At 34.3% G+C, this 22042-nt stretch overlaps 1 protein-coding gene across 1 annotated transcript in view; it reads right to left on the reverse strand.

The window, feature by feature from the left end:
• Positions 1–827: 827 nt before the first annotated feature.
• The window catches only part of LOC145072181 (cytochrome P450 CYP72A219-like), a 24863-nt gene continuing 3648 nt past the window's right edge, over positions 828–22042 (reverse strand). Inside the window, exon 4 of the mRNA XM_079018565.1 lies at positions 828–1767. Within this exon, the coding sequence (XP_078874691.1) occupies positions 960–1767 (808 nt within the window). The 3' untranslated portion in view covers positions 828–959. The remainder of the gene's footprint in view (positions 1768–22042) is intronic.

Raw genomic sequence — 22042 nt, forward strand, 5'->3', positions numbered from 1 at the left:
CGGAACTTGAATTAACTAAAAAAAAATATAAAAAATAAAAAAAATAAAAATAAATTCCATTTTTTTTTAAAAATACGTGACATATTTTAATAGAATATTACACTGACATATTCTAAAAAAATAATTTTAAAATGCAAAATAAATGGAAAAATCTAAAAACTCTTTTTTTAAATATTATTTTCGGAACTTGAATTAACTAAAAATAAATAAAAATAAATTCCATTTTTTTTAAAAATACGTGAAATATTTTAATAGAATATTAAATTGTACATATTTTAAAAAATAATTTTAAAATGAAAAATAAATGGAAAAATCCAAAAATTCTTTTTTTAAATATGATTTTCGGAACTTGAATTAACTAAAAAAAATAAAAATAAATAAAAAAATGCGTCTCACGGTCTCACAAAATATAGGTGCTCTCAAATAAACGTAACCCTATATATATATATATATATATATATATATATATATATATATATATATATATATATATATATATATATATATATATATATATATATATATATATATATATAAAAGTGCACTACTAAAAAGATTATGCAACTTCTAGATTAAATGAAAAATGAAAACTAACAAATAATATCAAAAAAAAATTATCTTAGTATCTTTTAAGGGCCGAAACGTTTTATTTTTAATGAAACGTTTTATTTTTAATGAAATCGTAATTAAAAAAATTATTTTAGTATCTTTTATTCTTGCAAAAGTTTCAGCTTTTGCCACTGCACAACAACTTTTTTAGTGGATGCTTCATAAAATTTCTTCATAATTAACAACTGATCCAGATACAAAGATAACCAAGAAGTTGGTTACAAAACATTGTGGGTTGTCTTACTAGCATTGGAATACACTGAAGATTACATAGTTTTTCTTTTCAATTTACCTATACAATCATACATATATAGATGCATTTGTACCTAACGGTTTAAAAGAAAGTCTACTTATATTTTCTGTAAAATTAAATGAGCTCCAAACTGGGGTGGAATAGTGAACACACAAAATGGAGAATGTATATAAGATGAAGAAAGCTTGAAGGAAAAACCTTGAAGAAGTTTTGCTATGGCTACTTTTGCTTCAATCATGGCAAAGTTTTGCCCTATGCAAATCCGAGGACCACCAGTAAATGGCAAAAAAGAACCCGATCCTCTTCCTTTGGTCGCATTCAATACTCCTTCTAAGAACCTTTGGGGTTTGAACTCGGTTGCATCTTCTCCCCATATTTCACGATCATGATGAACATGGATTATAGGTATCGTTATGTGCACACCCGAAGGTATCATCATGTCTCCTAGCTTCGTCTCCTTCACAGTAGCTCGTATCACCATGACTGCAGGTGGGTATAGCCTAAGAACCTCGTTTAGTATCATGGTTACAACTTTGAGATGCTTTAGGCCTTCGAAATGCAGCTCTCCTGTACCAAAGACTTGTAAAATCTCTTGTCGAGCTTCAATTTGCCATTCTTGATGCAAACTCAAACAAACCATGGTCCAGACTATCAAATTTGAGGTTGTTTCGGATCCAGCAATGTAAAATAGCTTGCATTCTTCGATCACATCTTCGATACTCATTCCAACTCCCCCTTCTTTGATTTTTTTGGAATTCGATTCCAGCAAAATTCCAAGTAAGTCATCGTAGCAACTTTCTCCCATCTCGGTTACTTCCTTCCTCTTGTGTATTATACCCCTCAATAGAGCTTGAAGCTTCTTGCGATTTTCGTTGAACTTCTTGTTTGCTCTTGTAGGTATAAATCTATTTTTTTTGGAATATAATTAGTCCTTTTAGAGATATTTTAATAATAAATAAGACAACTTTAAATCAATTTGTAAAAATGGTGTTGTTCGAAGAAAAAAACATGATTGCCACCCACAAGTTGGCCTGCTGCCGAAGATTTTTTTAAAACCCCATTTTTACGGAATAAGGTACAGAGTAATTAGAGAAAAGTCTTTCACATTCCTTTTTTACTAACTATTCACATGATGGATGCTACATTTCTTAGCGCCGATGATATATTTTTTGTTTGGTAGTGATCTAAGTGTAGCACTTGCAGTTTTGATCTATACGCCCTATAATTTTTTCATTTCACTCTAGTCGTGATCAAAAACTCGATAGTACAAAAGTAGGGATGAAATGTTTTGAAAAAAAAAAATAAAAGTTAACCTACGAGCCTATTCAATCAATGACTTCACGTGTATATATATATATATATATATATATATATATATATATATATATATATATATATATATATATATATATATATATATATATATATATATATATATATATATATATATATTTTAAGTTTTTGCTTTTTACATCACTTTTCTACTAACCTTATCAAATATGGAGTAAGATGTATTAACAATTGCTCTAAAAAATTTGCCATGATTTTACCAATACGTGTCATACGTGTCTTAAGCTTGCATCTAACTTTATCTCATAAAAAAGCCGTCTTAAATCATTTAAATGTATATTAGTAGTCATTTATAATAAAAATAAGATTATATATATATATATATATATATATATATATATATATATATATATATATATATATATATATATATATATATATATAATTTGATTCGGGGGCTACCCAATCTTTTGTATCGTGTACGGTTAACAAGAGATTTGCTAGAGCTCCGAGGGAGCTAGTTTGTCCTCTTGATGATAAGATTGCTGATGATAGGACGGTTCGGTTTGCGAGGGTCCATTGAGGTTGTACTCTCTAGTTATTTAGCGAGTAGTATCCAGTTGATTTGATTCTCATTCTTCTATGCGGAAACAAGGTCATTGTGGATATGGCTTGGTTGAGCCCTAATGGGGTAGTGATCGACCGTGAGCAGCAGGTAGTTCGGGTTCAGACCCTAAGTGGGGGATAGTTGGTGATTCTGGGTAAGAAACCGCAGCGTGGGCCGGTTTTGTGTTCTGTAGCAAGGGCCTGACGCTATCTTCATCATTGTTGTTCGGGTTTTCTCTCTTATGTCATGGATACCCGGGATAAGGGTAAGGCGATAATAGATGATGTTTTGGTCGTGCGGGATTATCCGGATGTGTTCTCGGAGGATTTTGTTGGGGTACCTCCGGAGAGGAAGTTAGAGTTTAGGAATTATCTGGTTCCAGGTGCGGCTCCGATAGCCAAAACACCTTATTGGTTGGCTCCTCTCGAGATGCATGAATTGTCTACAAAGCTATATGATCTGTTAGATAAGGGATTTACCAGACCGAGCAGTTTGCCTTAGGGAGATTGATTATGTTTGTGAAGAAGAAGGACGGGTCTCATCGTATGTGTATCGACTACCCGCAGTTGTATAAGGTAACGGTGAAGAACCCTTATCCCCTCTTGAGGATTGATGATCTTTTCGATCAGCTTCAGGGGTACATCTTGGTTCTCCAAGATTGATTTGCGATCAAGGGTTACTATCAAATGCGGGTCAGGGATGAGGATGTGCAGAAGACAACGTTCCGAACTCGATATGGTCATTATGAGTTCATGGTGATGCCTTTTGGGCTCACCAATGCTCCAACCGCGTTCATGGACCTCATGAACCGCGTGTGCAGACCGATGCTAGATCGGTCTATGATAGCATTTATTGATGATATCTTGGTTTATTCTAAGACTCAAGAGCAGCATGGTGAGCTGTAACATCTGGAATTTCAGGTATGTTATCGTATGGTTGTATTCTTGAGGTTTATGGAGTAACTCGATGAGTTGGGAGTCCAACTCGCCGAGTAGGGTCGAGTTGTTGGGTGGGATTTAATTAATGGAATCGACGAATCGGGAGGCAGACTCGTCGAGTTGGTGCTGGGTAGAGAAACCCTAATTTCCCGGGGCTGGAGCCTATAAAAGGGAACTTATGCCCCTATTTCCGCCTCATCAGTTACCTTACACCCCTGAGAGCAAACCCTAATTGCTATTTGAGCTAGAGAGTGAGAGAGAAGCTCATATTGTGGCTCTTGTGCATCATTTGAAGAAGAGGATGAGGTTATCAAGAAAGGAGCTGGAGGTGAGGTTGTTGTATCTAGTGATTTCCTTTTCAGAGCTCCTGAGGAAGGTATGAAGTCTTCACCTTTCTTCTTATTTTGGATAGATCTCATATCTATGGAGTTCTAGAGCTTTTTGCCATCTTTTGTTTGGGTTTTTGAGTAGCATGAGTTATCAAAGAGTCTAGACCTCAGATCTGGACCTTGTGTGGTCCTTAGGGTCTAGGTGTCCAATCTTTATTCATCGATAGGAGGGTTTTTGGGCTTAATCATTTATGAAGGGCATGTATTAGCATTTTGAAGCAATAACATTATGCATGAACGTAAAGATCGAAGCTTTACGTGACTATTGAGCCTTGAGATAACAAATATAGTGTTTGGAGTAATGGATCTATTTTAAATCGTCTGAATAAGCATTATATCTGAATGAATTCACCGACTCGATGAGCCGACTCGACGAGTTGATTAGGGTTTGTCCCGAGGAGCTGGGTCATGCGATCACTCAGTGAGTTGGGAGTCAACTCGACGAGCTAAGTCAACCTTCACGAAACTTCTGAGTAAAACGATGGGACTCGATGAGTCACAAGGGTGCACTCGGCGAGTCAGGTCAAATTCGGATTGTTGACTCTAGTGTTGACTTATGTTGACTTTGGGGTTTTGGTCAACATTAGTAACAGAGACCATGTAGGGGTAAAATGGTCTTTTATCCACTCCAAAGAGTTAGAAAGAGAAAGAATTGTCTTCAGTTGTTTGAGTTGTGAAAAGAGTATTAATTAGAGATATTCCTCCCTTGTGATAGGCGAAGGCTAATTCAAGATTCGGGTGCGTGGTTTATTTACTTGTTGCTTGTTAGATCATTCTTCTCACTATACTTTACCATGAGTGGTATTTTGTGTCATAGAGATGTCTTATGTGCTTATCTGTGTATTGTGATATCCTGCATTATTTCTTTGTGATTTATGTTGTGTATTACTCAGAGTTTATAGAGTTGGGACCGGAGGGTCCACAGAGTTAGGACCAGAGGGTCCATCAGAGTTGTGGGACCGGAGGGTCCCACTGAGACACATTGATCAGAGGGTCTTATAGAGTTATAGCCTCGAGTGGCTGCTTATATGTGCGTGGTATTTTAGGGAACTCACTAAGCTTCGTGCTTGACGTGTTATGTGTTATGTGTTTCAAGTTTTTCTCAGGATCACGGGAAAGCACCGGCTTGATTGTACACACCAGTGGAAGAGTTATGTTTTTGAGGATCCTGGATTTTTAACTGAATAATTGTGGAGTTGCGAAGTGTAAATTAAACTGATGAGATTTTTATGAAATGTGTTATGAGGATTAAGTGATTTTAAATGAAATTTTTTTTTGAAAATTTACGGTGTTACAGGAGCACTTGAGGGAAGTGCTGGAGACATTGATTTAGGAGAGACTTTTCGCAAAGTTCTCCAAGTGCGAGTTCTGGTTGGGTGAGGTGCAGTTTCTGGGGCACCTTGTCAACCAGAAGGATATTCTAGTCGATCCGGACAAGGTCAAGATCGTGATGCAGTGGGAGGTTCTGAGCTCTCCATCTGAGATATAGAGTTTTCTTGGTCTGGCTGGTTATTATCAGAGATTCATCCAGGATTTCTCCAACATCAATGTTCCTTGACCCGACTGACCACGAATTTGGTGACTTTTCGTTAGGGGCCTAAGCAGTAGGCAACTTTTGAGACTCTTCGACAACGATTGTGTGAGGCGTCGATTCTGACCCTACCTGAGGGTGTCGATGATTTTATGGTTTATTGTGATGCTTCGATCACTGGTTTGGGGACATTGTTGACGCAACAGGGGTTGCATGATTACTTACGCTTCGAGACAGCTGAAGCCTCATGAGGCAAACTATCCAACGCATGATTTGGAGTTGGGGGTCGTGCTTTTTGCCTTGAAGATTTGGCGGTATTACCTCTATGGGGTTCATTTTACTATTTACATGGATCACAAGAGCCTGAGGTACTTGATGGATCAGTCGAATATGAGCATGAGGCAGCATCGATGGTTGTATGTGGTGAAGGATTATGATTTTGAGATCCTTTATCACCCAAGAAAGGCCAATGTGGTGGCCGGTGCTCTTAGCCGCAAGACGGTTATGGCTCCGATAAGAGATATATGTTTGAGGATGACCGTGATTACTCCACTGTTGGGGTGGATTCGTGAGGCTCAGGCCGAGGCTATGAAGGAAGAGCACCAGAAGAGTGAGCACATTTGTGGGTCAGGTGGCTTCCTTTAATTATGATAGCCGCGGATTGTTGACTCTGCATCGGCGGGTTTGGATGTTGTATTGGGGTGGTATATGTCAGGTACTGATGGAGGAGGCCCACGAGTCGAGGTTCTCCATTCATCCTAGTGCGACGAAGATGTATAGGGAGCTTCGTCCTAATTATTGGTGGCCCTGCATGAAGCGGGATGTAGCATGATACGTGGAGCGGTGCTTGACTTGTAGGAAAGTCAATGCTAAGAATCAGTTTCCTCACGGCAAGATGCAACCGTTAGAGATTCCCCTATGGAAATAGGAAGACATCGCTATGGATTTCATCACGAAGCTTCCCAGGACTAGGCACATAATGTATTCTATTTGGGTCATCGTGGATCGTTTGACCAAGAGAGCACACTTTATTCCAATCCAGGAGAGTATTTCTGCTAAGAAGTTGGTCGAGATTTATATAAGGGAAGTAGTGACACATCATGGGGTGTCGGTATCAGTGGTTTCAGACTGGGATGTTAGCTTTACTTCCAGGTTTTAGAAGCGGTTTCATGATAAGTTAGGTACTCGTCTCCATTTTAGTACAACATTTCATCTGTAGACTGATGGTCAGAGTGAGCAGGTTATCCAAATTCTTGAGGATATGTTGTGTGCTTGTGTGTTGGATTTCGATGCGAGTTGGGATAAGTATCTTCCATTAGTGGAATTTTCGTATAACAACAATTATCAAATTAGCATTGATCGACCTCTTTTTGAGACGCTCTATGGGAGGAAATGCAGGACCCCGATTTGTTAGGCGAGGTCAGTCAACGAGTTATGCGGAGTACTGAGGTGGTACTCAAGACCACTGAGTTGATTCACCATGTTCGGAGCAGGCTTCAAACAGCTCTGAGTCGGTAGAAGAGTTATGCCGACAAACGCCGGTCATACTTGGAGTTCAGGGTGGGAGATATGGTTCTCGTGAAGGTGTCACCTTGGAAAGGTGTCATCTGGTTCAAGAAGCAGGGCAAGCTGGGCCCCAAGTATATTAGCTCGTTTAGGGTTTTGGCTCGGGTGGGCCGGGTTGCTCATCATCATTTAGCACTCATTTGAGGTATAAAGCTCTGAACTTGTTATATTATAGATTAGATCTCCTTTGTTTGAGCTTTTGGACCCTTTTTCGTCCCATAGATGAGATCTTATGGATTATTATCATTTCTAAAGCTTAGACTTGCTACTCTTGGTGTTCTTTTAGTCCTAGAGTCATAAATTTGCCATTTTTGAAGCTTAGAACCATCCATGCATGAGTTTGAGTTCATTTAATGGAAGTACAGTGTCATATTTGGGTTCACTTGGGGCATGCAAAGCCACCAAGTTAATGACTTTATGGTTAAGATGTTGTATATGACTCAGACCTATGACTGGGACCATTGGACTTAAGTAATTAAGAGCTTAATGGAGAAATGCCTGAATGGATGAGTATAATGGGCGTACAAGCTCCTACACGTAGGGTACAAGCCATGCAACGTATACGCTTAGCGTACAGCTGAGTGCGCCCTGCGTACTCAGTGATTGGGTTTTGTGTCTTTTGGGCCACAGATGGGCTACTTCTTTGGAGATTGTTGTTTTGGGCCTTAATGGCCATTTGAAATCGAGTCTTTGGACTGAGGAAAATTTAATGGGCATTGGGGTAAGGCCCATGTTGGGGGTTTGGGCCCAATTTGGAAAATTGGGCCATAAATGGGCTTTCAAAGAACAAGTGATTTTGGGCCTTGGTCTTAGATCATATTAGGTCAGGGGTAAAATAGTCATTTTACCCCAAGAATGTATTATTGAATATAGAATGAAACCTAAGTGTTAAATAGGTGTTATTTTATTATGTTAGCTCGAGGAGTCGTCTGGCCAGTAGCTAAGGATTTATTTCAGTAAGACTCAACGTTCGAGGTAAGTTTCCTCACTGGGTTTAGTGGGTCTAAGGCACCAAAGCCGACCCTGGATTGGTTATGTTAGTATACTTGTTGTCTATGTGATACTTGTATATGATTATATATGTATGTTATTTTAGGTGGGGACCATATCTCATTGGGCGAGGCCCATTATATGATATGTATGGTATGTGGTATTGTGAGGGAACACACTAAGCTTTGTGCTTACGATTTTTAGTTTATGTTTCAGGTATCCGATTCCAAGGGGGGGGGGGGGGGTGCTCGGGTTGACTGCATCGCACATCTGATTTTTATGATGTTTGAAATACTATTTTATTGGGTTGTATGAACAATGTTTTGGGAATGCTATTTTCACTTAAATAAAAATAGAAAATTTTGGGTCATGTTTTAAGGATGTTTGTAGCCTTCAAAATGGGGCTAACAAGAGATTAAGGAAGAATTGTGACAAATTTGCGATAAGCTTAATCCCTCGCGGATAGATCCCATAAATAAAACCCAATCGGGAGCTGATTTTCATTTCTCTCATATTTTTCATTCCCTTGATTCCACTTTTCATTCCCCTAATTCCATAATGAAAGATTATCTTTTCCCTCCTTAGGTTTTTCATTCCCTCAAATTTCACACAAAAGTTAATTGGTTCCCTTTCAAGTCGTCACCCTTCTCCCCCCTCCCAAATTAAGGTCATCAACACTCACCCTATCAATCAGCTGCTTGCTCACCATCGACTAGAAGACCAACTTTGTCCTCACAAAGATATGGCTAACTATATAAGTGATATTTGTGTAGGTATTGTGTATCATCAGGAAGATAAATACATTGATAAATTTATATAGGTTTCATAGGAGAATGTCATGAAAAGATGTTTTTCTGACACTTGGAAAAATGAACGATGTGAAATTGTTAAACTTACAAAGGCTAACAATGTCATTTTATCATTAGAAGGTGATTTATCCATTCTAAAGTCGTTTTTCGCATGGAATGGATAACATTGGGATATTGTGAATAAATTATTGATAAAGTTTGGAACACTGACAAATGTAAACATAAGTCGAAATCTAGAAAGCAAAATAGAAAAAAAACGGAACATGGTTCAATTTCTAAACAATGTTGCGATTCCAGCTTAATTTCACATCAGAGAGATTTATTGGTAAGATATTTTGTAAAATGTGTTAGCTCTTTTTTTGGTGTTATATGTATCTTTTCTTGATAATTTTTTAGGAATCAAAGCTTAAACGCCTACATACTCGACTTGAACTTTTTGAAAAAACACACCAAACTAAAAAAAAGGCACTTCAAACACCAAGTACATTACACCTAAATTTGGAATAGTTGTGGTATTTATTAAATCCTTAATAATTTAATAAATTATTCTTTGATGATATATATATTTAATTTAATATATACTAATTAGTTTAGGATAATATAGAATGCATATAAGGACGTTATGGTGGTGAGATATGGTGATGATAGTAATAGTCATACCCCTTTATGATCATGAACTATAGCTTAAAGCTAGTGGAGGGATCAAGAAATTCCGAGTACTTGGATTTGGTTCTATGTCTGATCCAGAAAGGTTTTTGGTGCTTTCTCTAGTAGCCCCAAGTAGATCTTCAGACAACTTCAAGGTTTCTTTATTCTCTTTTGCTGCTTTCTTTTCCTGTTTTGCTCATGACCCATTGTTGTCTTGTTTTCTTGTTTTCCTCGAAAGGACAATGTTATTTCTTGGTTTGTTTATCTTGAAAGTATAATGTTTTCCTATTTTCATCCTTGAAAGTATGATATTATTCTTGGTAGGTTCATCTTGAAAGTACAATGCTTGCTATGTTTCCTCTTTGAATGTACAACGCTATTCTTGGTTGGTTCATCTTGAAAGTACAATAGTGACCTATTTTCCTTTTTTTTCTCCTTGAATGTACAATGTTATTCATGCTTAGTTCATCTTGAAAATAAATGTTAATATGTTTTCATGTTTTTCTCCTTGAAAGTACAATGCTATTGTTGGTTGATTCATCTTGAAAGTGTTGTTAGTTCTTGTTGGTGTTGTTTGTATTTAGTTGTTATTTTATTAGTTTTTGTACCGATTGGTATTGCCCGTTCATTAAATTTATATTTGTTAATATACTTTATAGGTCATTATAGATCGCATCCATGCAAGATGAAAGGAGAACTAAAGTTGGAACGTTAAGAAATGGAACAAGCGATTTTGCCCGAACATGTGGAAGTTAAGGCACAAAAACAACAAATTGCGAAGATGTATAATGAAATACTAAATCTCACCCAAGGAAATAACCCTAATTAGATGTGTACTTTAGACTTTTGTGAATTGGTTTCGATACTTTGAAATCGAGTATGGATATTCAGTTTGGTAGTTGGATTTTTATGTTTTTAAATCGAATATTGATGTTCAATTTGGTAGTCGATTTTTATGTTTGGAAATCAAATATTAATGTTCATTTTGGTAGTCAAATTTAACATTTTGAAATCGAATATAAATATCTTATTTAGCTTTGTAATATAAATTTTGATTTTGATTTGTCAATTTTGATTATAGATTTGACAAATAATATGCCATCAAATCTGTTGTTAATGTAAATAATCTAGTGACAAATTTGTGAAAGAATTATGATGGAACTGAACAGTATTAGGATCCTTTGCGACAATATAATTGGTCAATAAAACTATCTCTATTATCTAGTTAACGACAGATTTGCGATAGAATTTAGTTTTTTCAAGATCATTTTACGAAAGAAATTTCGGAATTTTCTGTCGATGAAGCCTATAATTAAAGTAGAGATGGTTTCTTCAGAAAGAGGTATATGGAATGTGTTAGAAGGAGTGTTTTATCTCATGTGGTGGTATCTATTGAACTTTAGAAATGAGTTTTTGTTTGGAAATGAGCTTCCAAAAAAGAATTTCTTGTTTGACAATTTTTTCTCTCAAAATTTGTTTTGGTGTTCTAATAGGTCTAAGAATTGCTCTTTTAATTCGCATATGTGGTCACAAATCCTATGCTATGCAATTACCACGGTCCAAAACCTAATCACGGGTCACTTGTCGTGATTTAAAATAGCAATTCTCGTAGTGATATAGCGGTTTTTAAATATCATGTGATATATATATATATATATATATATATATATATATATATATATATATATATATAAATTTGATGTAATTAAAATTAAAACTAACAAAATTAAATTATAACATTATAAAATAAAAGACAAAGATTTAAGAGGATTCTTGAACACTTAGAAGATTTTATTCAAGATGGTGTGTTTATTTCTTTCACATTTGATGGGTATTTATACAACATATCATCATATTCTTACGTCATCAAAATAGTAACTAAATAGTTAAAGGAAACTATTTGAAGGATGAAAAATGTTCATCCACATGCTATGTCTAACTCAATAATTTTATAACTTTTATAACACTCCCCCTTGTATGACATTTTTTCAAATCTGAGTTCAACCTTGAAGTACTGCCTAATTAAAAACCTTGCTAAAGAAAACCCAACCAAAAAAACTTTAACGAATGGAAAAAGAGTGCATTATATAGTTGACTCCCCCCCCCCCCCCCATTTAGACATATGTTACGTACGTGTTATGCATATATCGTATTCCGATGCAATATACATGTTGTCTGAAGATTGTAGTAGGAAGTGCTTTCGTAAAAATGTCTGCTACATTGTTGCTAGATTGAACATATTCTATCTCAACCTTTTAATCTTTTATAAGCTATTGAATATACTCAAAAAACTTTGGAGGTTTGTGTTTTGTTCTGTCGCTCTTGATATATCCTTATTTCATTTGAGTGACACATGCTAAGTTATCTTGATAAATTAATGTTGGACCTCTATCTTTATCTAGTACACATGAAGAGAAAATGAGTTGTCTCATCGATCTTAACAATGTGCATTCTTTACTAGCTTCATTTAGTGCGATTACTTCAGCATGATTTGAGGACGTGGTGACAAGTTGACAGCGCCAAAAAATTATGGTGCCTCCGTTCATGAATACTTATCCTGTTTGAGATCTAGCTTTATGAGGATCAGATAAATAGTCTACATCTACATAACCAATCAAACCTTGTTTTGAATCATTAGGATAAAATAACCCTAAATCAGTAGTTCCTCGAAGATATCGCAAAATATGATTAATCCAAGTCCAATGTCTTTTTGCTGGTGATGAACTAAACCTTGCTAGCAAGTTTACAGCGAAAGAAATGTTAGGTCTAGTACAATTGGTAAGATACATAAGAGCCCGAATTGCATTTAGATATGGTACTTCTGGACCAAGAACTTCTTCATTTTCTTCTTGATGACGAAAGGGATCTTTATCAATATTTAATGATCTAACAACCATTGGGGTGCTTAAAGGATTGGCATTGGCCATATTGAAACATCTCAAGACTCTTTATGTATAATTTATTGATGTACAAGTATTCCGTTAGGCATATGCTCATTCTGCAAACCAAGACAATATTTGGTTTACCAAGATCTTTTATTTCAAATTGCATCTTTAAAAGTTCAATCACTTCTAGGATTTTAATATTCGTTCCAATGATGTTTAGATCATCAACGTAGACCGCTATAATCACATACCCAGATGTTGTTTTCTTAATAAATACGAATGTACAAATTGTGTTATTTTTATAACCTTTACTTGTCAAATAATCGCTTAAACGATTGTACCACATGTGTCCAGATTGCTTTAACCCATACAAAGATCTTTGCAATTTTATAAAGTACATTTCTTTGAGTTTTGTACGTAATGCTTCAGGAATTTTAAATCCTCAGGGATTTTCATATAGATATCACTATCAAGTGACTCATATAAGTAAGTTGTAACAAAATCCATAAGGCGCATCTCTAAATTTCAGAGACTGCCAATCTTATTAAATACCTAAAGGTGCTTGCATCCATAACGAGTGAATAATTTTTCTCATAATCAATTCTAGGTCATTGAGAGAAACCTTGAGCCACAAGCCTTGCCTTGTATCTTTCAATTTTGTTTTGCTCATTTTTTTTCGTACGAAGATCCATCTATACCCTAATGGTTTCACAACTCCAAGTGTGAGGATAATAGCCCCAAAAATATTTCTCTTGTTAAAAGAATTTAATTCAACTTGTATAGCCTCATTCCATTTAGCCCAATCATTTCTTCTTTGACATTCAATCACAGATTGTGGTTTGAGATCATCATTCATAATATCAGATGCAACTGAATAAGAAAATCTTGCACTTATATTATTAGTTTCATTTTGGTCACATATTCTATTTGTTTCACCATAATTTAGTGCAACATCTTCCTTTCCTGGGGGAAATTTGATATTCCGTGTTTCTCCATGAACACTTTCCTCATGATCCAGTGCATTTTCTACTCCGCTTTTTTTTCGTGGGTTTTTATCCTTAGAACCAAATGGTCTTCCATGCTTCAGGCGTGTTTTAGACTCTTAAGTGATTTTATCCTTAGATTTTCCGTATGGAATTTAAATTTGAGCCGGAACATTAACAACTAGTAATTATGATTTAGTCATGTTTTTCATATCAGTAAATGCATCGGGTAGTTGCTTTTTCATTTCTTGGAAATGCATTATCTTTTGAAATTCCATTTCACATTGCTATGTGCGAGGGTCAATATAGGATAAAGAAGGATCATGCCATGAAACATTCTTTTCTATAATCTTCTTTTCTGCCCCTAATGATGGGAAAGTTTCCTCATCAAAGTGTCAATCAGCTAGGCGTGCTGTATAAACATCACCTGTTAAAGGCTCAAGATATCTTATAACAAAGACTGACTCATAACCAACATATATTCCCAACCTTCTTTGAGGACCTATTTTTTTCCTTTGTGGTGGTGCATTGGGGTCATATACTGAACACCCAAAAATTCTCAAATAGGATGTATTTGGCTCTTGACAAAAAGCAAGTTGTAGGGGACAATATTCAAGATATGAAATTGGTCTCATGCGTATCAATGATCCAACATGTAATATTGCACGGACCAAACATAAAAAGGAAGTTTGGTTCTCATTATCAATGGTCTAGCTATTAGTTGGAGATGTTTAATCAGTGATCAGCTAAACCATTTTGTGTATGTACATGAACAATTGGATGCTCAACAACAATTCCTACAAACATCCAATAGTCATTAAATGCTTGTAAAGTAAATTTACCAGCATTATCAAGTCTCACTCTCTTGATACTATAATCAGGGAAATTTGCCCTTAATTTAATAATTTGAGCAAGAAACTTTGCAAATGCCACATTACGAGTTGATAATAGGAAAACATGAGAGCATTTGATGGATTCATCTATTAGGACCATAAAGTATCTAAATGGTCCAGATGGTGGTTGAATTGGTCCACATATATCACCTTGAATTCCTTCTTGAAATCTAGGTGACTCCTTTTCAACTTTCATTGGATAATGTTTTATAATTAACTTTCCAAGGGAAGAAGATTTACATGGTCTTATGCTACTGGATTGAGAGAACTTTTGGTCCTTCAATGGTTCCCCATTTGTATGCTCATAAGCTGAATGTCCCTGGATCACAATGTTTTTATTTGACTACCATATTTGATTCAATCATATGTATATATGTATAATGTAAACCAAAACCAAGTGTTTGTAGTTTTTCAAGCATATGGTTTTTGTCTATAAATACATATATTTCTTATTTTCAATGGTCACAGTTTTTGTGTCATATCCTTTGAAATATATGTCAATGAAACTTAGTAAGTTTAGATTAGACTTTAGAGAAAATAATGCATTTTCTATACAAAAGCTCATACCATTTGGTAATATAAATTTGGTGTTCCTAGTTCCCTCTATCAAGTCTGCAAGACCTAATATTGTATGTATGACTGTTTTTGTTGGTATTAATTTTGAAAAATATTTCTTTGATTTCAAAATAGTATGTGTACTACCACTATCTACTATACAAAGATCTCCAACATTTTCTTGGTGTTGTGCTCCATTTAGACTCATATTAAACTTCACATATGAATTAAATAATAAGCCTATAAACATAATCACAATAATTATTATAAAGAAAGTTTATTTATTGTAGGAAAGAGATTACATGAAAAATAAGGGAAGAAAAAATAGGTTTACAAGAACAATAACATAAATTATTAGCTTATGTATTCTATGACTTTGCAAAAATCAACAATAGTTAGCGGAGTGCATTCAACATTATCAATGAGGTTTGCTTCTTTTCCTTTTTCCTTTAATGGACTCTTGATAAACTTAACAAAGATGTGCATGCTGAGACAGGTCCTTGACCTATGGCCTGTGCTACCACACCTATAACATGAACCATCAAATTTTTGTGATGCCCCAACATCATGCCTTGCCACTTTGGCCTTTTCTTTTGTATGGATATTGTTTCTTTGTAAAGATTGGTAATTATTCCTTTTCTATCCACAACCACGACTATTACCTTATCCACGACCAGAATTATGGTTCTGATTATGGCTTTGGTTTCGATTAAAATAGTCATGACCTCGTCCTCGACCATAGCCACGCCCTCGTCCACATGTATTGTTTCAATAACAACTAGTATTTGTAGCATTTGCTTTAGGAAGTGCTACTGATCTCGTTAGAAGAGATTCATAGTTTTTCATCAAGAGCTCATTGTTTTGCTCTGCAACAATCAGGCATGCATTCAGTTAAGAATATTTTGTTAACTTTTGCAACCGATATTGTTCCATCAAGGTAATGTTTGTTGCATGAAATGTGGAGTATGTTTTCTCCGACATACCTTCATCAGTAACTTCTTGTCCATAATACCTGAGTTATGAACATATTTTGAACAAAGCAGAGTTGTATTCATTTACTTTCTTGAAGTCTTCAAACCTCAGTGTTCTGCGTTCATCTCTAGCATTTGGAAGTATAACTTCTTTTGATGATCAAATCTTTCTTTCAAGAGATTCCAGAGAATAATTGGATCGGTAACATCAAGATATTCAAATCTCAACATTTCATCAATTTGCTTACGAAGGAAAACTTGTGCTTTCGCCTTATCTTATGCTAAAAAATTATTAAATTCGTGTATTGCATTTGAGATTCTCATGGACTCAAGATGAATTTTTACATCTATCATACATAACACATAGGTTTTCTTACTAACTTCAAGTGTAACAAACTCGAGCTTTGCAATATTAGACATATTGTAACTATAAATTTAAACAAAATAACAAGATGAAAATTAAATTCCATTTAGTACTTGAAGTTAGTGGGAAAAACTATATGTCCTAGATGATAGATATAAAAATGCATCTTGAGTCCATGAGAATCTCAAATGCTATATATGAATTTAATAATTGTTTGATATAATACAAGGCGAAAGCATATGTTTTCCTTCGTAAGAATATTGATGAAATGTTAAGATTTGAATATCTTGATATTGCTGATCCAAATATTCTTTCGAATCTCTTGAAAGAAAGATTTGATCATCAAAAGGAAGTTATACTTCCAAATGCTAGAGATGAACGGAGAACACTGAGGTTTGAAAACTTCAAGAAAGTAAATGAATACAACTCCGCTTTGTTCAAAATATGTTCACAATTCAAGTATTGTGGACAAGAAGTTACTGATGAAGATATGTCGGAGAAAACTTACTCCACATTTCATGCAAAAAAATTACATTGATGCAACAATATCGGTTGCAAAAGTTCACAAAATATTTGAACCGAATGCATGCTTGCTTGTTGTAGAGAAAAACAATGAGATCTTGATGAAACACTATGAATCTCTTCCAATGAGATCAGTAGCACTTCCTGAAGAAAATGCTACAAATATTGGTAGTTATTGAAACAATACACGTGGGCGAGGGCGTGGCCATAGTCGAGGACGAGGTCATGGCTTTTTTAATCGAAATCAAAGCCATAATCAGAAACATAATTTTGGTCGTGGATAAGGTAAAAATCGTGGTCATGGCCAGAAAAGGAATAATTACCAATCTTTACAAAGAAACAATATTCATACACAAGAAAAGGCCAAAGTGGCAAGGCATGATGTTGGATCATCACAAAAATCCGATGGTTCATGGTATAGGTGTGGTAGCACAGGCCATTGCTCAAGGACATGTCGCACACCTCCACATCATTATCAACTTTATCAAGAGTCCATTAAAGGAAAAGAAAAAGAAGCAAACTTCATTGATAATGTTGAATGTACTCCGCAAACTATTGCTGATTTTTGCAATGTCATAGAAGACATAAACTAAAAATTTATGTTATTGTTCTTGTAAACCTGTTTTTCTTTCCTTTGTTTTTCATGTAATGTCTTTCCTACAATAAATGAACTTTCTTCATAATAATTATTGTGATTATGTTTATTGGCTTATTATTTATTTCATATGTGAAGTTTAATATGAGTCCAACTCGAGCACAACACCAACAAAATGTTGGAGATCTTTTTATAGTAGATAGTGGTAGTATGCATACTATTTTGAAATCAAAGAAATATTTTTCAAAATTTGTACCAACAAAAACAGTCATACATACAATATCAAGTCCAATAGACTTAATAGAGGAAACTGAGAACACCCAATTTATAATTTTATATTACCAAATGGTATGAGCTTTTGTATAGAAAATGCATTATTTTCTCCAAAGTCTAATATCAACTTACTAATTTTCAATGACATATATTTCAAAGGATAAGACACAAAAACTGTGACTGTTGAAAAAAAGAAATATATATATATATATATATATATATATATATATATATATATATATATAGACAAAAACCTTTTGCTTGAAAAACTACCAACACTTGGTTTTTGTCTGCATTATACATATATACATATGATTAAATCAAATATTGTAGTCAAAGAAAAACATTGTGATCCTAGGAAATTCAATTTATGGCATGATAGGTTGGGCCACCCAGGATTAACAATGATGCGAAGGATAATTGAGAATACAAATGGGCACCCATTGAAAGACAAGAAGTTATCTCAATCCAGTAGCATAAGACCATGTACATCTTGTTCCCTTGGAAAGTTAATTATAAAACATTATCCAATGAAGTTGAAAAGGAGTCACCTAGATTTCAAGAAAGAATTCAAGGTGATATATGTGGACCGATTCAACCACCATATGGACCATTTAGATACTTTATGGTCCTAATAGATGCATCCTGCAAATGGTCTCATGTTTGCCTATTATCAACTCGTAATGTGATATTTGTAAAGTGTCTTGCTCAAATTATTAAATTAATGGCACATTTTCTTAATTATAGCATCAAGAGAGTGAGACTTGATAATGCTGGTAAATTTACTTCACAAGCATTTAATGACTATTGTATGTATGTAGGAATTGTTGTTGAGCATCCAGTTACTCATGTACACAAACAAAATGGTTTAGCTGGATCACTGATTAAACGTCTCCAGCTAATAGCTAGACAATTGATAATGAGAACCAAACTTCTTGTTTCTGTTTGAGGCCATGCAATATTACATGTTGGATCATTGATACCCATGAGACCAAGTTCATATCATGTATATTCTCACCTACAACTTGCTTTTGGTCAAGAGCCAAATATATCCCATTTGAGAATTTTTTGGTGTGCAGTATATGTCTCAAATGCACCATTACAAAGGAAAAAAAATGGGTCCTCAAAGAAGATTAGAAATATATTTTGGTTATGAGTCAGTCTTTGTTATAAGATATCTTGAACCTTTAACAGATTGTGTTTTTATAGCACGCCTAGTTGATTGCCAGTTTGATGAGGAAAATTTCCCATCATTAGAGGGAGAAAAGAAGATTATAGAAAATGATGTTTTATGGCATGAGCTTTCTTTATCATATCTTGACCCTCGCACAAAGAAACATGAAATGTAATTTCAAAATATAATGCATTTCGAAGAAATGGAAAATCAATTACCTGATGCATTTACTGACATGAAAAAGGTAACTAAATCATATATACCAACTATCAATGTTCCGGCTCGAATTAAAATTTCATATGGTCAATCTGATGATAAAGTCACTCAAGAGTCTAAAATATGCCTAAAGCATGGAAGACCATTTGGTTCTAAGGATAAGAACCAACGAAAAAGAAAAGGAGTAGAAAATTCAATAGATCATGAGGAAATTGTTCCTGGAGAAACACGAAATATCAAAATTCCCCCATGAAAGGAAGATGTCGCACTAAATTATGGTCAAACAAATAGAATATATGACCAAAATGAAACTGATAATATAAGTGCAATATTTTCTTATTCAGTTCCATCTGATATTATGAATGATGATCGCGAACCACAATCTGTTATTGCATGTCAAAGAAGAAATGATTGGGCTAAATGGAATGAGGCTATACAAGTTGAATTAAATTCTATTAACAAAAGAAAGATTTCTGGGGCTATTATCCTCACACTTGGAGTTGTGAAACCATTAGGGTATAGATGGATCTTCGTACGAAAAAGAAATGAGAAAAACAAAATTGTAAGATACAAGGATAGGCTTATAGCTCAAGGTTTCTCTCAGTGACCTGGAATTGATTATGAGGAGAATTATTCACTGGTAATGGATGCAAGCACTTTTAGGTATTTAATCAGCTTGACAGTCTCTGAAATTTAGAGATGTGCCTTATGGATGTTGTTACAGCTTACTTATATGGATCACTTGATAGTGATATCTATATGAAACTCCCTGAAGGATTTAAAATGCCTGAAGCATTACGTACAAAACCCAACAAAAAATATTTCATAAAATTACAAAGATCTTTGTATGGGTTAATGCAATCTGGACGCATGTGGTACAATCGTTTAAACGATTATTCGACAAGTAAAGGTTATAAAAATAACACTATTTGTACATGCATATTTATTAAGAAAACAACATATGGGTATGTGATTATAGCTGTCGACGTTGATGATCTAAACATCATTGAAATGAATAAAGAAATCCTAGAAGTGATTGAACTTTTAAAGAAGTAATTTGAAATGAAAGATTTTGGTAAAACCAAATATTGTCTTGTTTTGCAAACTGAGCATATGCCTAACAAAATACTTGTACATCAATCAAATTATACAGAAAAAGTATTGAAACGTTTCAATATGGTCAATACTAATCCTTTAAGCATCCTAATGGTTATTAGATCATTAAATATTGACAGATATCCATTTCGTCCTCAGGAAGAAAATGAAGAAGTTGTTGGTCTAAAAGTACCATATCTAAATGCATTTGGGGCTCTTATGTATCTTACCAGTTGTACTAGACCTGAAATTTCTTTCGCTGTAAACTTGTTAGCAAGGTTCAGTTCATCCCCAATAGAAAGATATTAGAATGGGGTTAAGCATATTTTGCGATTGCTTCGAGGAACTACTGATTTAAGGTTATTTTATCCTAATGATTCAAAACAAGGTTTGATTGAGTATGTAGATGCGGACTATTTATCTGATCCTCATAAAGCTAGATCTCAAACTGGATACGTATTCGTAAACGGAGGCACCGTAATTTCTTGGCGCTCTCAAAAGCAAACACTTCTCGCCGTGTCCTCAAATCATGCTGAAGTAATTACACGAAATGAAGCTAGTAGAGGATGCACATGGTTAAGATCGATTAGACAAATCGTTTTGTCTTCGTGTGGACTAGACAAAGATACAGGTCCAACTTTCATTTATTAAGATAACTTAGCAAGTGTCACTCAAATGAAAAAAATGATATATCAAGAGCGACGGGACAAAACACATACCTCCAAAGTTTTTTTAGTATATTCAAGAGCTTAAAAAAGATCAAAAAGTTAGGATATAATATGTTCAATCTAGAAATAATGTAGGAGACCTCTTCACGAAAGCACTTCCTACTGCAATCTTTAGAAAACATGTATATGACATTGGAATGCGACTTGTGCATAACACGTAAGGTAATAGATGTGTAAATGAAGGGGAGTCAACTATATATACTACACTCTTTTTCTCTTCGTTAAAGTTCTTTCCCGTTTTTTAATGAGGTAGTACTTCGAGGTTAAACTCAGATTTGATAAAATATCATCCAATGGGGAGTGTTATAAAAGTATTAAAATTATTGAGTTAGACATAGCATGTGGATGAACATTTTTCACCCTTCAAATAGTTTCCTTTAACTATTTAATTATTATTTTGATGATGTAAGAATAGGATGATATGTCGTATAAATACCCATCAAATGTGAAATAAATAATCACACCATCTTAAATACAATCTTCTAAGTGATTAAGAATCCTCTCAAATCTCCTTTTTTTATTTTATAATGTTTTAGTTTAATTTCATTAGTTTTAGTTTTAATTGCATCAAATTTATAACAATTAGTATTTTTTAATATGATAGAGGTTTTTTATAATTAATAATGTTTTTACTAAGTAATACATACATTTATTAAGATAGATGTGATTTTTCCATATGTTTAATAACCTTGATTAGAGCTTTCGTGCTGATAACGTGTTATAAATTTGATGTAATCAAAACTAAAACTAACAAAATTAAACTAAAACATTATAAAATAAAAGAAGGAGATTTGAGAGGATTGTTGAAGACTTAGAAGATTGTATTCAAGATGGTGTGTTTATTACATTCATATTTGATGAGTATTTATACTACATGTCATCGTCTTCTTACATCATCAAAATAGTAGCTAAATAGTTAAAAGAAACTATTTGAAGGATGAAAAATGTCCATCCATATATAATGTCTAAGTCAATAACTTTATGACTTTTATTTTATATATATATATATATATATATATATATATATATATATATATATATATATATATATATATAGAGAGAGAGAGAGAGAGAGAGAGAGAGAGAAAGAAAGAAGAGAAATACATAGCTCTTCCATTCCAAAATCTTAATCCAATCAATTCATTGAATTAAGTAAAT

This window comes from Lactuca serriola, chromosome 9 (assembly GCF_051521515.1).
Source record: "Lactuca serriola cultivar US96UC23 chromosome 9, Lser_US96UC23_V15, whole genome shotgun sequence".
NCBI classification, from domain to species: domain Eukaryota; kingdom Viridiplantae; phylum Streptophyta; class Magnoliopsida; order Asterales; family Asteraceae; genus Lactuca; species Lactuca serriola.